The following is a 20,616-nucleotide window of genomic DNA, read 5'->3' on the forward strand; positions in this document are numbered from 1 at the left end:
CCTTCGGCAGGCATCTCCCCTTCCCCCCATCCTCTCCCACCCCTAGGACCACTAAACCACCAATCTACTTCATGTGTCTATCGACATGCCTGCTCAGGATATTTCATGTAAGTCCAATCATATAATACGTGGTCTTTTTGTGTCTGTCTTCTTTTACTTATTAGCATATGTTTTCAACATCTGTCCATGTCATAGCACACATCTGTATTTCATTTCTCTGCTATTATACGCCATCATATGGATATGTCATACTATATTTACCCATCCATCAGGTAATGGACATTGGAGTTGTTTTTACATTTTGGCTATTATAAATGATGCTGCCATGAACATTCATGTGCAATCTTTTCGGTGAACCTATGTTTTCACTTTTCTTGGGTCCATTTCTAGTACAGGAATTGCTGGATCATACCGTTAACTTGAAGAACTGCCAAACTCTTTTCCGAAGTGGCTGTGCCATTTTACATTCCCATCAACAGTGTTTGAGGGTTCTAACTTCTCAGTATCTTCACCGATACTTGTTGCAGAACATGTGTCTTTTTGATTCTAGTCATCCTAGCGGGTGTACAGTAATATCTCCTTACAGTTTTTTTTTTTAAGAATCTTTTTTATAATCTCTACACCCAATGTGGGGCTCAAATTTACAACCCTGAGATCAAGAACCACATGCTCTATCAACTGAGCCAGGTGCCCCTCCTTGCAGTTCTGACTGGTATTTCCATAACGGGATGTTGAATATCTTTCCACATACTTATTGGCCATATATGGACCTTCTTTGGAGAAATGTCTATTCAAATCTTTGCCCTCTTTTAAATTGGTTGTTTTGTTATTGTTCAGTGTAAGAGTTCTTTATATATTCTGGATACAGGGACACCTGGGTGGCTCAGCTGGTTAAGCATTTGCCTTTGGCTCAGGTCATGATCCCAAGGTCTGGAATCAAGTCCCACACTGGGAATCCATGCTCAGTGGGAAGCCTGCTTCTCCCTCTGCCTGCAGCTCCCCCTGCTTGTGCTCTCGCTCTCTCTGACAAGTAAGTAAATAAAATCTTTAAACATATATATATATTCTGGATACAAATCCCTTATCAGATGTATCATTTGCAAAATTTTTTCCCATAGCCCCATTATTTTGAAGTCTTCCTGCTATAATTAGCACACAGTTCCTTAATCTCAACCCTGAGCCAAAGTCCTGTTACCCACCAACAATCTGCCACAATTCCAACTTCCATATACCCAGATTTGTGGGTAACGTCTGCCCTTGTGCTCCATCAACCAACTGCACTATCCTTTTGCTGTGTGGTGGTTCTGCTGTGCTGACTGTTGCCTGGAAGAGAACTTCCATTGCTATACCCACTCCCCTAAGACCCAACCAGCACCCCCACTGCTGAACTTCCCTCATCACACTGAACTCGCTCTGCCTATACCATGCCCTAGCACAGTTCACTTGTGCCAGTTTGTGGCATCACCCCACTTCATCAAATCTAATAAGATGCCATTAATTTTAAGACCAACATTATCTTATGTGCCAAAAAAGGAAGAAGAAAAAAAACACCAAAACAACTACTGCATGTCTTTGATTATGAGCCTCTCAATGTCAAAGATCCCAGAATGTAGAGGAAAAAATGTGTCTTAGAATTAATGAAATACGGTAGTTCTAGACAACAATTCTGTAAGGCTGGTATTGTTCGGATGAGATCATTGAGGCTCGGTGCTTACATGACCTGCCAAAAGTCCCAGAGTCAGTAGACTGGTAGAACGGGGATCCAAATTCAGGTCTGACTCCAAAGCAATACTGCTTCCATTACACTTTCTTTAATCTGTCATATTAACATCCAAGCATACAACAACATGCAGCAGTTTAAAAAAATAAATCCCATCACTCTTAAAGTAACTTATTTTTAAAATTATAAACTGCTATTGCCATATAGAAAAAGCAATTAAAAGCTGTTTCATTCAAAATGAAAACATTTCTACATTAAGAATAAAGGTCTGAGGATGGCAATATAAAAAACATATACTCTTTGATCTAGCAATTTCACTTCTAGAAATGTATCCTACCAATACATCTGTACATATATGAAATGACATGTGCAAGGTGATTCATTATTGAATTTTTTTTAATCTAAAAGACTGGAAACAACTTAAATGTCCTTCAGTAAATGACTGCTTAAATTATGAAGCACTCATTCAATATGAATGCTGCCATTAAAGAAAAGAATGACTCCATGTACTAATAATGTAGAGGAATCTGCAAGATATGTGGTTAAATAAGCGCAGCTTACCTATTTGCTTTATTGTGCATAAAGTATCTCTGGAAGGATATACAAGAAAGATACACAAGATATCATAACCTATGGGAAGACCCCAACCTGGAAGCTGGGAGACAGGAGTGGGAGGGAAAATTTTTTGTTGGTTTTGAAATCTGAAACATGTCACTGAAAAAGGGAATCAAGGGGAAAGACCCAGATGGATTAAACACAAACTCTAGTAATAAAAGCAGAGCACAGGAGTGTGAGGAAGACTAGGATTCTAGTCCCAGCTCTACAACAACCAGACGAGTATTCCTGGAGGAGTCAACCTCTTTCTTGGCTCTTAGGGTAAATGAGGAATTTGCTCTGTCTGATCTTTTAAAAGACTCCAGCTCTCTAATTTTATTAGGACGTATTCAGATCCTACACTGTGTCCAACAGAATTTATAGGTGCTATCAAAAATTCCTTTGTTTTATGTGTGTGGTATAATAGAAAGGATATCAGAGTTTAAGTCAGGAAGGTTTGCTTCCAGCCCTAGCTCCCCCTACTTTCTAGCTATAGAATTTGCAGCAAATCACATCACTACTTAAGTACTATTACCTGGGAAGCTGAGGTTATAGCTACTTTCACAACTTTGTTACAAGGAGTCAAATAAGACAACCAAAAATCTTCTGAGGTTTTTACATCACTATGTGAAATGTAAATTACTGATATATACAGAATCCCCCTTTAGGTATTATAAACTAAGTATAAGAAAGAACACGGATTTTGGAATCTGTCAGGCCTGGATATCCCACTTAACTAACTGATATATGATCTTGGGAAGGTTATCTAATCTCTTAAATAAATCTTAAACCTCAATTTCCTCACCTATCATATGGTCACAGTGATTCTCATTTGAAAGGGCTACTGTGGAGATTAAATGACACTTAGAAAAAAAAAAAAAAGATTAAATGACACTGTCAAGTACCCAGTACATGGCTTAGTCCAAAGCAGGCATTTAAAATTTGGTTTTCTTGGGGTGCCTGTGTGGCTCAGTCGGTTAAGCGTCTGACTTTGGCTCAGGTCATGATCCCAGGGTCCTGGGATCGAGCCCCGTATCAGGCTCCCTGCTCAGCGAGGAGCCTGCTTCTCCCTCTCCCTCTGCTGCTCCCACTGTTTGTGCTCTCTCACTCTCTCTCTCAAATAAGTAAAATCTTTTTTAATCAATCAATCAATAAATATAAATAAATAAGAATTGGTTTCTTCCTTTCCCAACTTAGAAACAAAAGGCTACCCCATAAAGCAGGTAGCTGACCAACTTGCTTCTGGCTGTAACTTTTGCACCCCAGGGCCTGGCTAGTTACTTCCCTTTTCATTTCCTTTCCCTTCTATCCATTGCCACCTATGAATATCCTAAACCCTGTCTTCATTTCTCATCTCTTCTAGAACAGAGAATGAATGGTCTGTTGGAGCAAAACTGGAAGTAAAGAGGGCTGGTGATTTTCACAGCCCATGTTCTACTAAACTTTTAAAACTTCCACATGAGGGGCGCCTGGGTGTCTCAGTCAGTTGGGCGTCTGCCTTCAGCTCAGGTCATGATCTCAGGGTCCTGGGATTGGGCCCCGCGTTGGGACTCCCTGCTCAGCAGGAAGCCTGCTTCTCCCTCTCCCTGCCACTCCCCCTGCTTGTGCACACTCTCTCTGTCAAATAGATAAATAAAATCTTTAAAAAAAAAAAAAAAACTCCGTATGAATCTTCCTTAGGCTCATTCACTAACCCACTCAATCTACAAATATTAACCAAGCACCTACGATGAGTCAGGAGCAGAGAATGGAATCACTGCTCTCATGGGGCTAGCAGTTTTGTGCAGGGTTGACCATCAACATATAAATAAGCAAAATACATATAGGAAAGGTCATGTGAACTCCAAAGGAAAATAAAGGGGACTGACAGCAGCAGGAACTAGCAAGGAGAATGTGATACTGCAAAAGAGAGCCAGAGAGGGCTTTGCTGGCAGTGTGACATTTCAGGATGAAATCCTAGATCAATGGAAGGAGTCAGCCATGCTGCTATGTGGGGGAAGATCACCGCAGGCAGAGAGAACATTATGGTAAAGGTAGTAAGGTAAGAGTGTGGGTAACATGTCTGAGGAATAGCAAGGAGGCCGGTGCAGCTACAGCAGAACGAATGACAGGGAAAATAGTACCTGAGTTCAGAAAGTTAACAGAGGCAGTCAAAGCCTTGTAGGCCATGGTTAAGGACTTGGATTTTATTCTAAATGAAATGAAAAGCATTGCAGAGTTTGATTCTCTGACCTTATTCTACACTGGCTGTTGCCTTCCTTTCCCAGTCTTGCTATGCAATGGACAGAAGTCTTCTTTCTGATACTTCCTTTCACAGGGATTAGCCAAGAACCAGTCCCCCCAAGAGGCAATCAAAGCAGTGTGTAGGTACACTTTGCTTACGATCCCCTTTAAGATGTTGTAGCAAAAGATTTCTATTGATTCAAGGAGGAAAAAAAAAGTAAAAGCACTTTAACCATGTTTAGGAAAATGTAGGTCAATTATACTTGAAAGTTATCAGTAATACAGAGGCGCCTGGGTGGCTCAGTCGTTAAGCATCTGCCTTCGGCTCAGGTCATGGTCCCAGGGTCCTGGGATCGAGCCCCGCATTGGGCTCCCTGCTCGGCGGGAAGCCTGCTTCTCCCTCTCCCACTCCCCCCTGCTTGTGTTCCCTCTCTCGCTGTCAAATAAATGGATAAAATCTTTAAAAAAAAAAAAGTTATCAGTAATACGTTTCTAAATGCGCTTAATCGTTTTATAGAAACATAGATACAAATGAAGAATATTAACATTGTAATATGGATTTTAAGAGTACCCTTGGTATATTAAGTTCATTCATTCAACAAATATGTGTTGAATATTTACTACTTAGTGCTGGGGTACAGTCCCGAGTGAGAATAAAACTGATGTGCTCCTGGCACTTGTGGAGCTTACATCTTAGTAGTGGAGACAATACATAAGCAAGCAGAATAAAGATGACAATTTATTTTTTGAGAGAGAGAGAGAGAGAGAGGGCGGGGGGGGGGGGGCAGAGAGAGAGAGAGAATCCCAAGCAGACTCGATCTCACAATCCTGAGATCATGACCTGAAATCAAGAGTCGGATGCTCAACCGACTGAGCCACCCAGGAGCCCCAAGATGACAATTTTTGAAATAAGTACTACAAAACAAACAGACTCATGTGGATACAGAATGGATGGAAGAAGGGGCTTGTTTTTAAAACTTACATTACCAAATACTGTAGCCATGGGTCTACAGCACAACTGAACTTGAAAAAGAAAAAAAAGCTTTATTAAACCTCTTATCCTAATAATAAAAACTAAATTTCTCATGGCTTTCATCTCAAAGTGGGAGAGAAGGAGAATGCTCTGACTAGAGGTTCTCTCCAAACCACATGCCAGAAGATGGGCCAGCACTTTTCAGAAAGTGGCTCTGTCTATTCACACCAAGGACTACCCTTCTTACTTCTGATTATTTAACCTCATTTATCCACCCAGCAATTCTTGGTTTCTATGAAATCCCTCCGTGTGGTACACAAATTCAAATCAGACTAGATCACTGGATAAATTTAAACTCCTTTAAGTGGAGACAAACATGGTTCATATCAAAAGGAAGCATAAAAACATTCATCTTACAAAAATACCCAAATATGTAGATTTTAAAAGTCAAGAGCTAAATGGCATGTGTTCGTAGAATTTAAGACTTTGCTCACACGATTTAAAGTCCCAAATTACAGCTTTTCTACATGCGCACAGCTTAATTTCACAGTACAAAAATGCCACATCAATTGCAAACCACACGAAGAGAAAATAAACATGTAACTAAATTTTGAATCACATTTGTATGTACATAGGTCAGATACTACTCTTCCCTCCAGTAGAAGTACTTATACAGTGCTCATTAGCAAATTCAAGAAAAGGTTTTACTCACTGTAGTGGGTTGAATTATAGCACCCAAAAAGATGCCTAACTCCTAACACCCTGGTAGCTGTGAATGTGACCTTATTTGGAATAGGGTCTTTGCAGATACAATTAAGTTAAGGATCTCCATTGTATCTTCATAGGAAAAGAGTGGAAGATTTGAGACACACAGACAAGACCCAGAGTGCATGTGTCCACAAGCCAAGGAACGTCAAGGGCTGCCAACAATCATGAGAAGCTGGGAGAAAGGCATGGAAGGCGGGTGATTCTCCCTCAGAACCTCCAGAAGAAACCAACTCTGTCAACAACCTGACTTCAAGGTTCTGGTCCCCAGAACTGTGAGAGAATACATTTCTGTTGTTTAAAGCTACAACATTTGTGGTAGTTTGTTATAGCAGACCTAGAAATCTAATACATTCACCTATAAGATTTGAACTCCCCCTTCTTGCAAATAATTTTTGTATGTAGTTTATAAGCCCAAGAAAAATGGAGGACAAAACAGATTTTTTTTTTCTATTCACAAACTATTAGAACTCAAAAACTGAGCTGCCTTCACAGTACCAGCATTACAATTTATTACGGAGATACACATAGACGCATGAAGTAACAGTTTTCGAGTTTTCGTTTTCTGAACTAGATTTAGTCAGTCAAAAAAAACACAAAAAGTGAAAGAAGGTAAATGGATTTAAATGGCTCTAAGTTTCTAAAGTTTGGGGAAAGTAGTCAAAAAGAAATATAATTATCAAAATTATAAAAAATATAATATATATAATCACATATAATAAAGTCTCAAGACTATAACAAATCAATTGTATTATTTCTAGTTTAGTTTTTTAATTATAAAATATGTCCCCACTGTAGAAAATGTGGGAAATCGTAAAATTTTATACTCACCTTTAGAATCAAATTCGGTCCTCACAATTTCTCACCTTAATTGCTCAAATAAGGCCCATCATTACAGGCCTTTGTTTACAATCAAGTTTATATGGCAGTTACACAACTATGAAATTGAGAGTCTACAATGGAAATTCTGATCTAATTTTAACATAAGCCTTATAATTGAAACACACAAATGGGAACTACAAGGAGAGGCTATTGTCATGGGGGTTTCCGACAAGGTGCTTTCCCTTGATCATTTTGGGTCCTAAACTGTTCTGGTCTCTAATCATAATTTACATATCAAGCAAGCCCTCAGTTTTATAAATAATATTTTTAAGAGAGAAAAAGCAACAGATGAAGATCAAAATACTAACAAATTTTATTCAAGAGTTTCTGAGTAAATCTCCCACATTTTGCTTTCATTTTCTCAAAAATAAGTATCAAATAGATGGTACAAAAAGTAGGTAAAGAGGAACATCTAACAGCTGCCGCACAACAAGTGAAGATTAAAACACTGAGAATGAAAATTTTTGCCAAAAACAAATCTCTGAAATGCAGGTTAAACAGTGATGTTTTTGTTGAAAACAAAAATTTCACTAACTCCAGGTACATTTTTAAACTGTTCTGCCATTTAGATATGTTTACTAAAAATTACAGAGCATCCCCACTCCTTCCGTGTGGGCTGCACACAATGACTTCCTTCCAAAGTATACAGTATGGAACATGGCAGGAAAGAAGGGTGGGAGCTTTATAGTAGAGAAACCACACACACTACCTCAGCCAGGTGACCATGGTCAACATCAACAGTAGGAATCGTGTTGACAATGTATAGCCTTGATGTGATGTGACCTGATAAGCATGGCACTTTACCTCTGCGTCTTCCTCCCAAAAACCCGTAACTCCAATCTAGTCATGAGAAAAGCATCAGACAAATTCCAATAGAGGGGCATTCTACAAAATACTTCATAAATTCTCCTCAAAATGGTCAAGGTCACCAAAAACAAAGGAAGTCAGCAAAGAGGAGCCTAAGGAAACATGACAACTAAATGTAATGTGGTATCCGGATGGAATAACAGAAAACAGGTATTAGGTAAAAGCTATGGAAACCTGAACAAAGTATGAACGAACTTCAGTTAATAATCAAGTATCAATATTGGTTCATTAATTATAACAAATGTACCATACAATAGCAGAGGTTAATAACAGGGAAACTCGATGCTGGGTATATGGAAACTGTTTTTTGGGATTTGTTTAAAGATTTTTTAATTTATTTTTGAGAGAATCCATGAGGGCGAGCACAAGCAGGGGGGAGGCAGAGGGAGAGGGAGAAGCAGACTCCCCACTGAGCAGGGGGCCCGATGCAGGGTTCACGGGGCTCGATCCCAGCACCCTGGGATCATGACCTGAGCCGAAAACAGACACTTAATGGACTGAGCCACCCAGGCGCCCCATGGAACTTTATCTTCTCAATTTTTCCATAAATCTACAACTTTTCTTACTATTTTAAAAATGAACATGGCAGTTATGTCCAGAAAAATACTAATTAAGGTCCCAGATAAGACTTTTCTAATCACCCACATGTAAAAGCTTAACTTATGGAAAACAACTAGCACCACTTACTAAGCAGTTTCTTCTAGCACTAAGATTCCATCTGGATTTTTGCAAGGCTGATAATTCAAGTACTTGGCGGCAAGATAAAGGGCGTCTAGACCAACTCTACCTTTCAAGCAAACATCTGATTTATTGTTATGAGGGTGTGAAAACCCAAAGTCTCTTAATCACAGAGCTATTTATAAATAAGACAATTTTAAACCAATAAAAATAACAAAAAATAGTACTTGAGAAGATGCTTCTAAAGCAGAAGCTTTGTGCAGGAAGTCTGGCCTTTCTTCCATCACCATGGACTAAAATAAACATCATGTCCCTAAACACACTGATTCCCCATTTCCTCATTTACATAATGAAAAGTGACTAGAGCACAGTGCAATATCCAAAGGATGCTCACAAAATAATAGCATATCACAAATAAGAACCTAACATTCTTACTCTTTCAGTTCACTGGCATGTGCTAAAAGCAACTAATTCTGGTAAAGTGTACGTATCACTTTGTCACTGAGGTATGCATCAGTATGAACAAGAGAACCACAAGAGAATGACCGAATGGGTACAAAAGAGGGGAAATTGAAGTCACATTTAACTAGTTATCAGCAATGACCAGGCCCTCCTCTTAAATGCCTCCTCCTGCAAAAGTGTCCTGAAGAAACTCTCATTTCAATTAACACTCACTGAGATGATCCTAAAAAAACTGCTACACTGCAGTTCAGCAAAAGTGGGGTTCTAAATGCAAATCGCACATCAGAGAGAACACAAGTGAATGAGTAATAGTCCTTGCCCTCAAGGCATCCTACTCATTGTCGAACAGGAGGCAAGACAAGAAACAAATACCATCTTTTGTTGACTCTAGGATGCCATCAACTGGAAGATGCATCCTAATTACAAAGATACTAAAATAAGAATTTGTGAAATGTCTCAGAATGGATAAGACAGCACAGTTTCTGAGTGACAAATGCTACGGTGAGTTTAGCATCAAGTATGTGGAAGCAGAGATGTGGAGGTACTGCAATCTGACATCGCTAACTTCCACAGGTGTGGGGATGCAGGGTGCAGGTGTCAGCACTGCTCGTGTGGCCCGTAATCCTCTAAGTCAATGCGAAAATACAATTCAAAATGTATACATCTTGCCAAGAACAAATTTATTTATGAAATGCAAGACAGACCGGTTAAAGGTGCAGAATATCTTTATTAATAAAAAGTTTTAAAGGCAACATGAATAAATTCATTTTGACATTTCACTAAATTATTTGGAAAACAAAATTCACAGGTAATTTCTTTACTTAGAAATGTAGTCGTTTTATCAGCAAGAAAGTTACAGATGAGAGAACTTACCAGTTCTTCCCCTTAACCTTCCTCTACAAACAAAGGAGAGCAGAGCTTTTAAGCGTACGAAGAGAGCAATCATAAACTACATTTCTGAAAGAGAAGCAGGCCAGTTTCAGAGATAGCAGGAAGAACAAAACAAATCATTTTCATGTTTTTCCCTTCAGTTAGGACTGACATTCTACTTTAGGACAGGAAAACCCTGTCTTTGCAAACTCCTTAAGGCCGTGCACATAAACCCTAGAGAAATATTTGTTGAATGAATGAATCACTATCCTAATAAATCCTATTTTGGACGTGCACTTCTTTTAACACTAGAGTGCCCAGAGATGAGATGGCATCTGTTCAGCTAGGTGCCCTTATAAGAGAAGCAAAACCCTTATTTCTCAGCAGGACTCGTGTACCTAGTGGAGGGCGGTGGGGAGGGGGTGCCCCTTACCCAGTCTCCCAGGCCAAGCTTCCCTGCTGTGGTCACTGCAAAAGAGCCCGACTCAGTCAGGCCATGGAACAGCTAAGACAAAAGAATATTTCCTGAGGAAGGCAGCCAGTGTACGGTAAAGATAACCCAAACACAGATACCTTATAGATTCTTTAGTCCCCACTTTTGAAGCCATTTAAAAGTAACTATAAATCAGACTTGCAGAAAATTAAGTTTTACACTCCGAACTCCTTCAGGGACACGTACATCAGGTACAAATTGAGTCACATGTGTTTGACTTGGCAAAGAATACCTGTACAGAATTTATATTTACCATGGGCCAGGCACTAAGTACTTTCATACATTAGTTCACTGAAACCTCACAAGAAGTCCATGAAGTAGGTTAAGTACTCTTATTCGTCTCCATCTTACAGGTGAGGAAAAGGAGACAGAAGAGGTTAAGTAACTTGCTCAAAGCCACAGGCAATAAGTGGTGGAGACTGATTCCAAGCAGTCTGGCTCAATTCTGTGCCCAAAACCACTACATTACACTGAGAGCTGCCTTCATAAAACAAAATAAATGTATCGCCTCTATTTTCTCCACATTTATGGAGTTAAATGTCCAGACCTCAAATTGTCCCCATACATCTCAATCAATCCTGACACTGGTAATAAGCTGGCCAGTAGGCAAAGAAGCATGTCCTAGGTATGTGAGTACGATGGGCATTGCAATAAACACACATACAAAACTATCCAGACTCCTTTCTGCCTTCTAAGAGCACAGATAACTGCAAGTTTACCATACATAATGATTTCTCCTTCCCTTTTAAACTGTTATCTCTCACACCCAATACTGAATTGATAAAAGGTCATGATGATACCCAAGACTTACGGTAGAGAGATAGATACAAATACCAGTTTTATCTTTCCAAATACAAAATGATTATGTAATGAAAACAATAGGAACTTGCAGGATAAAGAGAATCCAACATAACAAGATGAAGGGAGTTAGTTCCATTCAACCAACACTGAGTCTAAGATCTCTTACCTTAAGGCACTCACAATAAGGAAGCTGTCAGCCCAAAGGAGGAAAAGAAAGAGCTTACTAGAGAAATGATAATAAGATTATTAAAATACTGAACAACTCAACTGTAACGTTACATATTTACAACAAACTAATCACTGTACAAATGTTTAGAGAACAAGGAATGATGGGGGCAGGGGAGTCACAGTGTAGAAAGAATATAGATGAGCTAAGTAAAAGTCTTCCTGCATAATTCGTTTATTTAGTTGTAGCACTGTCTACTCACTCCATCCCACAAAAAAGCCACATTCATTTGAGGTCATTTTACCTCTTGCTATTTCCTCTGCAGTGAGTCTGCAAAGTTGTAAGGCATAGTGGTGATTCTACTCATTGAACAGAAAGCAATTGAGTGAAACATACAAGCAACCAAACCTCTGGCACCCTGTAAAACCACAAGAGAGCAAGATCTTTTTTTCCCATGTTCTAACACATTTTGTAAAGTCGTTTTCTTAAGCAGCAATATACCTAGAATGACTGCATGCTTGTCTGGAGTCACATGCTCTCTACCCAAAGTCGGGTCAATGGACACTAAGACTGGAAATTAAGTCAAAAATTGTAAATGGACTTAATTAAGCAACTCTGACTTACTCATTAATTTCAATCTATAAACAAAAGCAAAGGAAAATTTCTCCTGTAGAAACTCATTAACACTTAGACTTAGTTTCCAAAGTTAAACTTCAGGCTGGCCCAGAGATTTGCATTAATCAATTTTTTGTTGCTTTCAGAAAAACTCATGTAAAAACATTAGCTAAGAATAGCTGAAGATAAAAAGCGGAAACAAGGAATTTTTCTGAAAGGCACTAAATTATCCTGTTTATATAAAATAGCATGGATTGGTAAAAGTAAAAATACTAAATAATTTAAATTTTATTTCAAAATTTATTTTTCAAGACCCTATAAGCAGTTATGAAAAGAAATAGGATATAAAATACAGGAAAACAGTGAAAATACAAGTTAATCTTCACAGTATCTTAAGCTACATAACGACAAAAGAGAAACTGATTGTAAAGAATTAAATGGGGCACCTGGGTGGCTCAGTCGTTAGCGGCTGCCTTCGGCTCAGGTCATGATCCCAGGGTCCTGGGATCGAGCCCAACATCGGGCTCCCTGCTCAGCGGGAAACCTGCTTCTCCCTCTCCCACTCCCCCTGCTTGTGTTCCCTCTCTCGCTGTGTCTCTCTCTGTCAAATAAATAAATAAAATCTTTAAAAAAAAAAAAAACTAAATGCAGGTCAATACTTTTAAATCTCTGGAGAATGTCCATACTGTCTCTCTCCCCTTCTACTAGTATGACTAACTGGGAGCAAATTTTATATTTTCTCAATACACTTCCCTTCATGGAAAGGTGGTGGAATGGGGTAGGGAACTCTACAAGGATGGCACTTAAGTCCCTTATTCTTCATATTTACATTCTGAAGAATGATCAGAAAGTGCCAAAATCTCTGAAGTCCCCTCACGGGGCAGGGGTGGAACCTAATTCTGTTTATTTCTGCCATGTCTTGTGTTCTGTTAGTGCACATTTGCTTGATCACTCAGGCATAAGGGGGAGGGGGGTGCTGTCAACTTGCTAAGACCACGTTAGCCCACCTATGCCCCTATCAGCCTGGTTGTAGGGGTCCTTCTTAATGAACAAAATCTCAGATTTAGCTCCTTTCCCATCCACCCACCCCCAACTTGTTTCTGGCCCAAAGTGTATTCTCTAACTGAAATTCTGACTCATTCCTGACGTTCTGCCTTTCCTGTGTTTTCTTATCAGTAAGTCCTCCCTACTGTTATTTAAGTTCACCTGTGTTTGGGGACAACATAATTATAATGCCTGAACAGTCCTAGGACCGATATAAGAGAAAAAATTAGAAAACAAAAGAACCTTGCTACACATATACAATCAGGTCCAGAAGTGGTAAGAGCCAGTTCTGCCAAGCTTTCAGGGAGCAGGTAATTCCAGTATTACACAGATCTTTCAGAGGAACAGGAAAGGAGGAAACGCTTCCCAACTCATGAGGCCAGTATAACCTAGATATCAAAATCAGACAAGGCAAGGACATTAGGGAAAATGAAAATGACAGGCCAACTTCACTAAAATATAGATGCAAAAAACCCAAAAGCCCATAAGTAAAACATTAGCAAGCAGAACCCAAGAGTACATAAACAAGAATATACATTATGACCAATATATTCCAAGAACCTAGGAATACAAGGATACATAGACTTTTCTTGAAAAGTTACAAGTATAATTCACCATATGAGCAGATTAAAGGAAAAATAACATGATCATAAGAGATACAGGAAAAGCATGAGAAAATGTCACATCTATCTTAAAAATTCATAGCAAGTGGGACTAGAAGGGAACTAAACACCTGCAGAAACAATTTTTTTAACAGTGAAACTCTAAAATCAAGAACAAAAAAGAATGTCCACCATTACCATATTTATTCAACATTAAATTTGGAAGTCTTAACCAATGCAGTAAGTAGAAGAATTGAAAACAAATTATTTGATGATGATACGTTTATCAATACAGAAAATCCTACAGAATATACAAAATAATTACTGGAAACAGAGTCTACAAGGTTTTTGGATAAAAAAATCTAACCCCCAGACCTCTCTCCCAAAAAAGGCCATTTCTGCATACAAGCATTCATAAAATTTAAGTCAAACAGATGGTATCATTTACAGTAGCAACAGCAAATATATGGTAATTAGGAGTAAATCTAATAAAATATATTCTAGACCTTTACGGAAAGAAACTAGAAAGCTTTAAATAAAGACCAAAGACAGGGGGAAATACATATGACTTGAAAAGCATTCTATGTTCATGGACAGAATTGTCAAAAATGTCGTTTCCTTATTATGATACAATTTAAAATAAAAAAGCTGGGGTGCCTGGGTGCCTCAGTTGGCTGAGCATCTCACTTGGTTTCAGCTCAGGTTGTGATCTCAGGGTCGTGGGTTCCAGCCCCACATTGGGCTCTGTGCTCAGCGCTTCATCCTTCCCCCCCTGCTCCTTCCCCCGCTATCTCTAAAATAAATAAAAATAAAACTAAAAAGCTATTGAATTTGTCATGAACAGGAAAAATACCCAAAAAATTCTTTACAAGAGTAAGCTCCATGAGAATTGTTTTGTTCAGTGCTGTTTTGCCAGAACTTATACAGTTCCTAGTACATAGTACTGGCCACAAAGATTCGTTCAATGATATTTTTATTGAATGAACACAGTAGCGAGGCTTAGCCTAGCCATTTATAAAATTAAGATAGAATGGAACTGACACAGGACTAGGCAAAAAGACTAATGGAACAGAATAGATGGCCCCCAAAAATCCACGTATATGAAATCTGACATATAAAGCAAAGCAGATCATAGGGGAAGAAGGATGGACTAGTCAATAAAAGCTGCTGTACTAGTCAACACAACTGCTTATGCAGACAAGAAAAACTAGGTGGAAGGAATTATAAAGGACCTATAAATTTATAAACAGAGCATGTATTATCTCTAGAACCTCTCTAGAAAAGATCACAGATTCTTATTTTCTAAATATATTTAGATGCTATCCTAATTGAAAAAATACATAGCGCTTTGCTTGGAATAGTAATGCTTAATGACAGAAGTGCTTACTAAATATTATTCTTAGGTCTGAGCCCTCAAACTCACCTTGTCGTGAAGCCTTGCCTCCACCACTTCCTAGCTTTGTGACCTTGGGAGAGGTTACTTGGTTTCTCTGAGCTTCATTTTACTCATCTACAAATTAGCTTATACTAATACTCGACAACAGAGTAACTGGTGGAGTTGTTTTTTTTTTAATCCTTTTAGTTTTTTATTTTAGAATGCCATTAATTTTGTAGATTAGCTTTTAGAACTGACATAGTTAAGAGCTTGCATCTTCAAATCCAAGAATACAGTGTCATCTTCTATTCCTTTAAGACTTCTATATGAACCACAGGAGCATTTTTAGGTTTTCTGATAGAAATGTTACACATTTTTTTAGTGTATAAAAGAACTTTTTGTTTGCTGTCATACAAGGGGTCTCTGTTTCCACTGTATCTTCTATTTGGTTTGTAAAATGATAATTTTTTTGCATGAAATACTACTGTGCAATATGGAATGGAGTAGGGATTGGAGAAAGAGCAGTAACTGATCCCATTTGAGGGAGGATGAAATTTAGAATTTCATCAGGCTTCTCTCAATCTACTTACTCAAATTTAAGACTTTCTGTCTGGGAATATTACAGAAAAGCATCCAGTGAAACATTAACGTACTAGAACCTCTTCAACTTAATTTGGTTTTCTCTCCTTATTGAATAGCACTAAAAGTGACCTTATTACCCCATGGCATGGAACCCAAAAATAGTAGTGAAAGCTTCAACAGAATATGTGCAAATCTGAAAATCTCGGGGCATATGCCTGATGCTTTATTTATTTCTCACAAAATGAGAAAGAGTAACAGCTTAAATCTATAAGTAACTATTAGCTCATATAGCTTCTAAAATGTTGCTGTTATTCCATAATTTCTAGCATTTTATATACTGAATTTCTGTGCCAGGAAATAGGCAGTCATTAACTATTTTACATGATGCTTAATTTTTAATTATCAAGTTTCAGTGATTCTGAAATTTGTTTAGTAAGACCTTTGAAAGCTAAACAGTGGTTAAAAAATAAAAATAAAAAATAAATAAAGGGTAAAAGTTCTCCTAAGGCTTTACTCCAGCTTATTTAACAAAACCAGGGTCTCCAATTCAATTTAGGACATAGTTTCCAGTAAGGGCAAAATATCTGTACTCTCCTGTGTTTAGACCACACTGGCTGCCCCCAGAACTGCCCCTTCTATACCTCGTTTTTTTCCACAGCTGCCCTCCCCTGAACTTCAGATTCCAACCGAGCCCTGAGTTTCAGTTTGAGGCCCTCTGAGCATTCAAGCCCTTGCTTTGTTAGTATGTGACTTCAAACTTCTTATTGTCATGTTGCTCCATAAAAAGTATGCAGTCATTATTGCTCCTGTATGTGGGGCTCTCTCCATCAGTCTTTTCTGTTCCTTCTCTTCACAGTCCTTGGCACAAAAGTGCTCAATGGATGCTCTTGGCCGAGATCCAGCCAGTCCAGTCCTATCCACGTATAGAAACTAAATATTACGCTATTATGGGATCCTGGGCATTTGAAAGAATACTCTAACATGTGCCACCCAGATTTATGTTTCGTGTCTAGCAGTGGAACAATGAAAGCAAACTGCAAATATAAAATTCATTTAAAAAAAAGAAAAGAAAAAGAAAAGGCCATCCTCTCCTGGGGTGTTTGGGGGTGGGAGGGTGGGGGACAAAGAGCAACCAAACAGTACAAATTCATGTCATATCTTAAATAATTTACATGTTTAGCAGAGAAAACAAATACTGTAAATCTATTAAGAGTACGAGTTGGCTTTTTAGTTCAGCTGTGGAAAACTAGGCATTCACTTGGCTAAAGGGAAAAAACTCAGATGAAGCAGAAATAGAATAAACCGATTAATACAAATTAAGTCCAAACAACAGTAGAGTTTTAAGATAAATATGCATGTATGAATTTCATTATACGAGCTCTTATATAGTTAAAATACCACTAAGTGTACTCAAAGTGATAAGTAAAAATAAAAATAGCTGAACAAAGGGTGGTCAAACCTCAAAACAAGTGCTATAACCACCACCCAAAAATGCAAAATAGAGGAAGTTGTCTTCTTCAGAGTTTAAGAGTGAAAAAAAAATTTTCATTTTATCTAACTTTTATTCTACTGAGGAAGGGAGTCCCACAGAGGAAAATCAGTTTTGTGCCCTTCTAATGTGTTTGAGGAACAAATACAATTTGCCATAATTAACATTAGAAGAGGTAAGCAGTATTATGTTAGCATCAGAAGCATTTTTATCAGTACCAGCAAAACTGCCTTTTAATTTGCACTAATAAACTAAGCAAACTAAGTCTATAGTAGCTTGCCTACACACACACACACACACACATACACACACACACCCTCTAAAAGAACCCCAGAAGGCTGTGAGGATTAAAATTTTACTCCAAGAGAATAACTGATTATTTTACCAATCTCACTTGATTTCATTCTAAAGTCATCAGTAAAACTGCTACTAGAACTGTGACAATATGAACTCATGCAATAAAACCCAAACAACATAAATTCTCCCCTACTTTACAAATCTCTAAATGCTTTAGGGAAAAAGAAAATGTGTATTACATACTTTCAATGTCTTCCAACCAGCTCTTCATAGATTCATACGTACGTCTTGCCCACAACCACAACTCATGAAATGAAAAAAAAACCTCACAGACGAAAGCTTGACTTACTCCCCACCCACACTACAGGTAATGAAAATAAGTGCTACTCCTTAAAAGTCACCATAAAATGAAGGGACTAAAAAACAGGTAAAACATGAGAAAGCAAGGAGGGAAAAATACAGAGGCCAAACTATTAATCATGATCACGTTAAGTGGCTTCATTAGAAAAGAAGAAGCTCAACAGGATTTCTTTTTAAATAAAATCTAACAATGCGGTGCTTATTACGCTAGTAACAAAAAGGTGAGCAAAAAAAAGAAATGCATCAAATTAGTCAAGAGAGGAAAGCAGGTATGAAAACATCAATATCAAACATGGTAAAATTTATTCAACAGCTATAGTGAGATTTTTAAACGCCGTTAATGCAATAATGGAAACGATATTATTTAGGCAACAAAAAGAATCAATGCAAAAACTATTAGAAGCACTGGAAGTTGAAAAAAATATCTACAGCATGTAGTCAAAAGGGTAGGACACAAAGCACATAAGATGAAGATTCAATGGGCATAAACCAAATTTTACACTTTAAAGCACAGGCAGATTTACCACAAAATGAATGAAGATTGGGCCCTGAGGCCCCTCGGGTTACACAAATGACTTGTTTTCTCATTCTAAACAAATATTCATGTGTGTACACAATTCTGTATTCTCTCTTAAAGAGGGGCGTCGAAACTACACAAGCTTTGGGCCCTCAATACCTGGATCTTTCCCTGCACTAAAGACAAGAAATATATCTTCTCTAATGTCCAGAAATTCCAGATCCCTAGCCACAATGCTAAAAACAGAACAAAATGAAAAAGCAGAAATCAACCAAAACTTAAATTTCAACTATAGATTATAATAAACAATTCAAATGAAAAAAAATTAATTTACAAAATTAAAACAGTACTTCTACAAATATCAAATGATTAAGGCAGTATTCACAGGTGAAATCATAATTTTGAATGTATTCATCAAAAGAGAAAAACAAAGTGATAAAGTATAAGATTTTAGAAAACTCTTAAACCCAAAGGAAAACAGAACATAATAATTAAGGATAAATACAAAGGTGTATCAATTGATAGCACTGACAATTTAAGAGCTGGCACTTTGGGATGGGGGTGAGGACCATTCTAGAAAATTTAAATGAGTAGCACTGGGCAGGAATAGCTTAAAGATCTTAGATTCCCCAAAAAAGAGGCAATACACTGGCATGTGGTAGCACTCAAAAAAAAAAAAAAAAAAGGTGAGAAAATACATATATTCAAGGGAAAGAGGCTGTAACAAAAATAAGATACTCATACACAGCCATACAGTAAAATTGAGAAGCTTCATTATGGTAATATTTTTACACAAATTTTTAAAAAGAAAAACACATAATTACACACAAAGACATTATCTCAAGAAATAGAAAACTAAATTAACAGAAGATAAAACAGACAACATTGTCTAAGTAAAAACTAAGAACAAAATGAGTATCTGGAATAATGACAACAGTGATAAGTTCAGATTTTTTAAATGCAAAATTTAAAACTCCTGAAGAATGTGAAGACGAACACACCATCCCATTCATCTTACAAGACAAATATGATCTTGATCACAGGTTTTATGTACCCAGAAAATGGAAATAAAACAACACCCATACAATTCAATAAAATAAACCAGAAACTTACCAGGTGAAATGATAGTATGTAAAATTCCTCTACTAATACACGCCAATGAAGTGATGCATAGCCTAGGTATCTCATACCAATTCAACATCAAGGGATACCATGAATAATGGTTTAGCAAAAACAAATAGGATCCATTTCTACAGATGCCAAAGGAGTATCTGATAAAATCACATTGCTAATAACAACATTAAAACACTAATAGGATGCTTACTTAACATAACTTTTCCAAAAAATTTGTATTTTATATGATGTAGGAAAAAATATCAGTAGCAAACAAGGACGTCTACTGCATTCGTTTTGATTTTAACTATTTCGTTATTTTTTTTAAGATTTTTTTTTTTTTTACTTATTTGACAGAGACACAGCGAGAGAGGGAAGACAAGCAGGGTTAGTGGGAGAGGGAGAAGCAGGCTTCCTGCCGAGCAGGGAGCCCGATGTGGGGCTCGATCCCAGGACCCTGGGATCATGACCTGAGCCGAAGGCAGACGCTTAATGACTGAGCCACCCAGGTGCCCCACTATTTCGTTATTTTAAGAAGTTTAAAAGTTCTGGCCCAAGCAGTACAACTATAGAAACAGGATGTAAATATTAAAAGGGAAGAAATATGTATGGAGACAGATGTTAACTGGACTTATTGTGGTGATCATTTCCTAGCATATGCAAATACTGAATCATGTTGTACACCTGAAACTAATACAATGTTATATTTCAATTATATCTCAACAAAAAGTAAATAATAGGAAGAAACAGACAAAAAGGCAAGGAGAAAATATTTACAATACATATAGCTGACAAAGGACAAACAACCCAGTTTTCTAAAAAGACAAAGGATTTGAACAGACATATGGCCAATGAGCACCTAAGAAGATGTTCAATGTCATCAGAGAAAAACAAACTAAAATCACAGTGAGATACCAGCACATATCCATTAGACTGGCTACAATACCAAGTGCTGGTAAGGACCCAAAATAACTGGAACTTCCACACACCTTTGTATCTCTAGCTGGTATCTCACTGTGATTTTAGTTTGTTTTTCTCTGATGACACTGAACATCTTCTTAGGTGCTCATTGGCCATATGTCTGTTCAAATCCTTTGTCTTTTTAGAAAACTGGGTTGTTTGTCCTTT

General features: G+C 37.7%; 1 protein-coding gene across 3 annotated transcripts in view; it reads right to left on the bottom strand.

The window, feature by feature from the left end:
* The window catches only part of RRAS2 (RAS related 2), a 78,878-nt gene that overhangs the window by 25,491 nt on the left and 32,771 nt on the right, over window positions 1–20,616 (bottom strand). The window contains exon 1 of one of the 3 annotated variants that reach the window (XM_027577777.1): window positions 13,397–13,423. The exons of the other annotated variants lie outside the window; for them this stretch is intronic. Coding sequence (XP_027433578.1) covers window positions 13,397–13,408 — 12 coding nt within the window. The 5' untranslated portion in view covers window positions 13,409–13,423. Of the gene's footprint in view, window positions 1–13,396; window positions 13,424–20,616 lie in introns of those variants that run through there. 3 annotated transcript variants of the gene reach the window in all.

The sequence above is a fragment of the Zalophus californianus genome, chromosome 11 (genome assembly GCF_009762305.2).
Source record: "Zalophus californianus isolate mZalCal1 chromosome 11, mZalCal1.pri.v2, whole genome shotgun sequence".
Classification (NCBI taxonomy): domain Eukaryota; kingdom Metazoa; phylum Chordata; class Mammalia; order Carnivora; family Otariidae; genus Zalophus; species Zalophus californianus.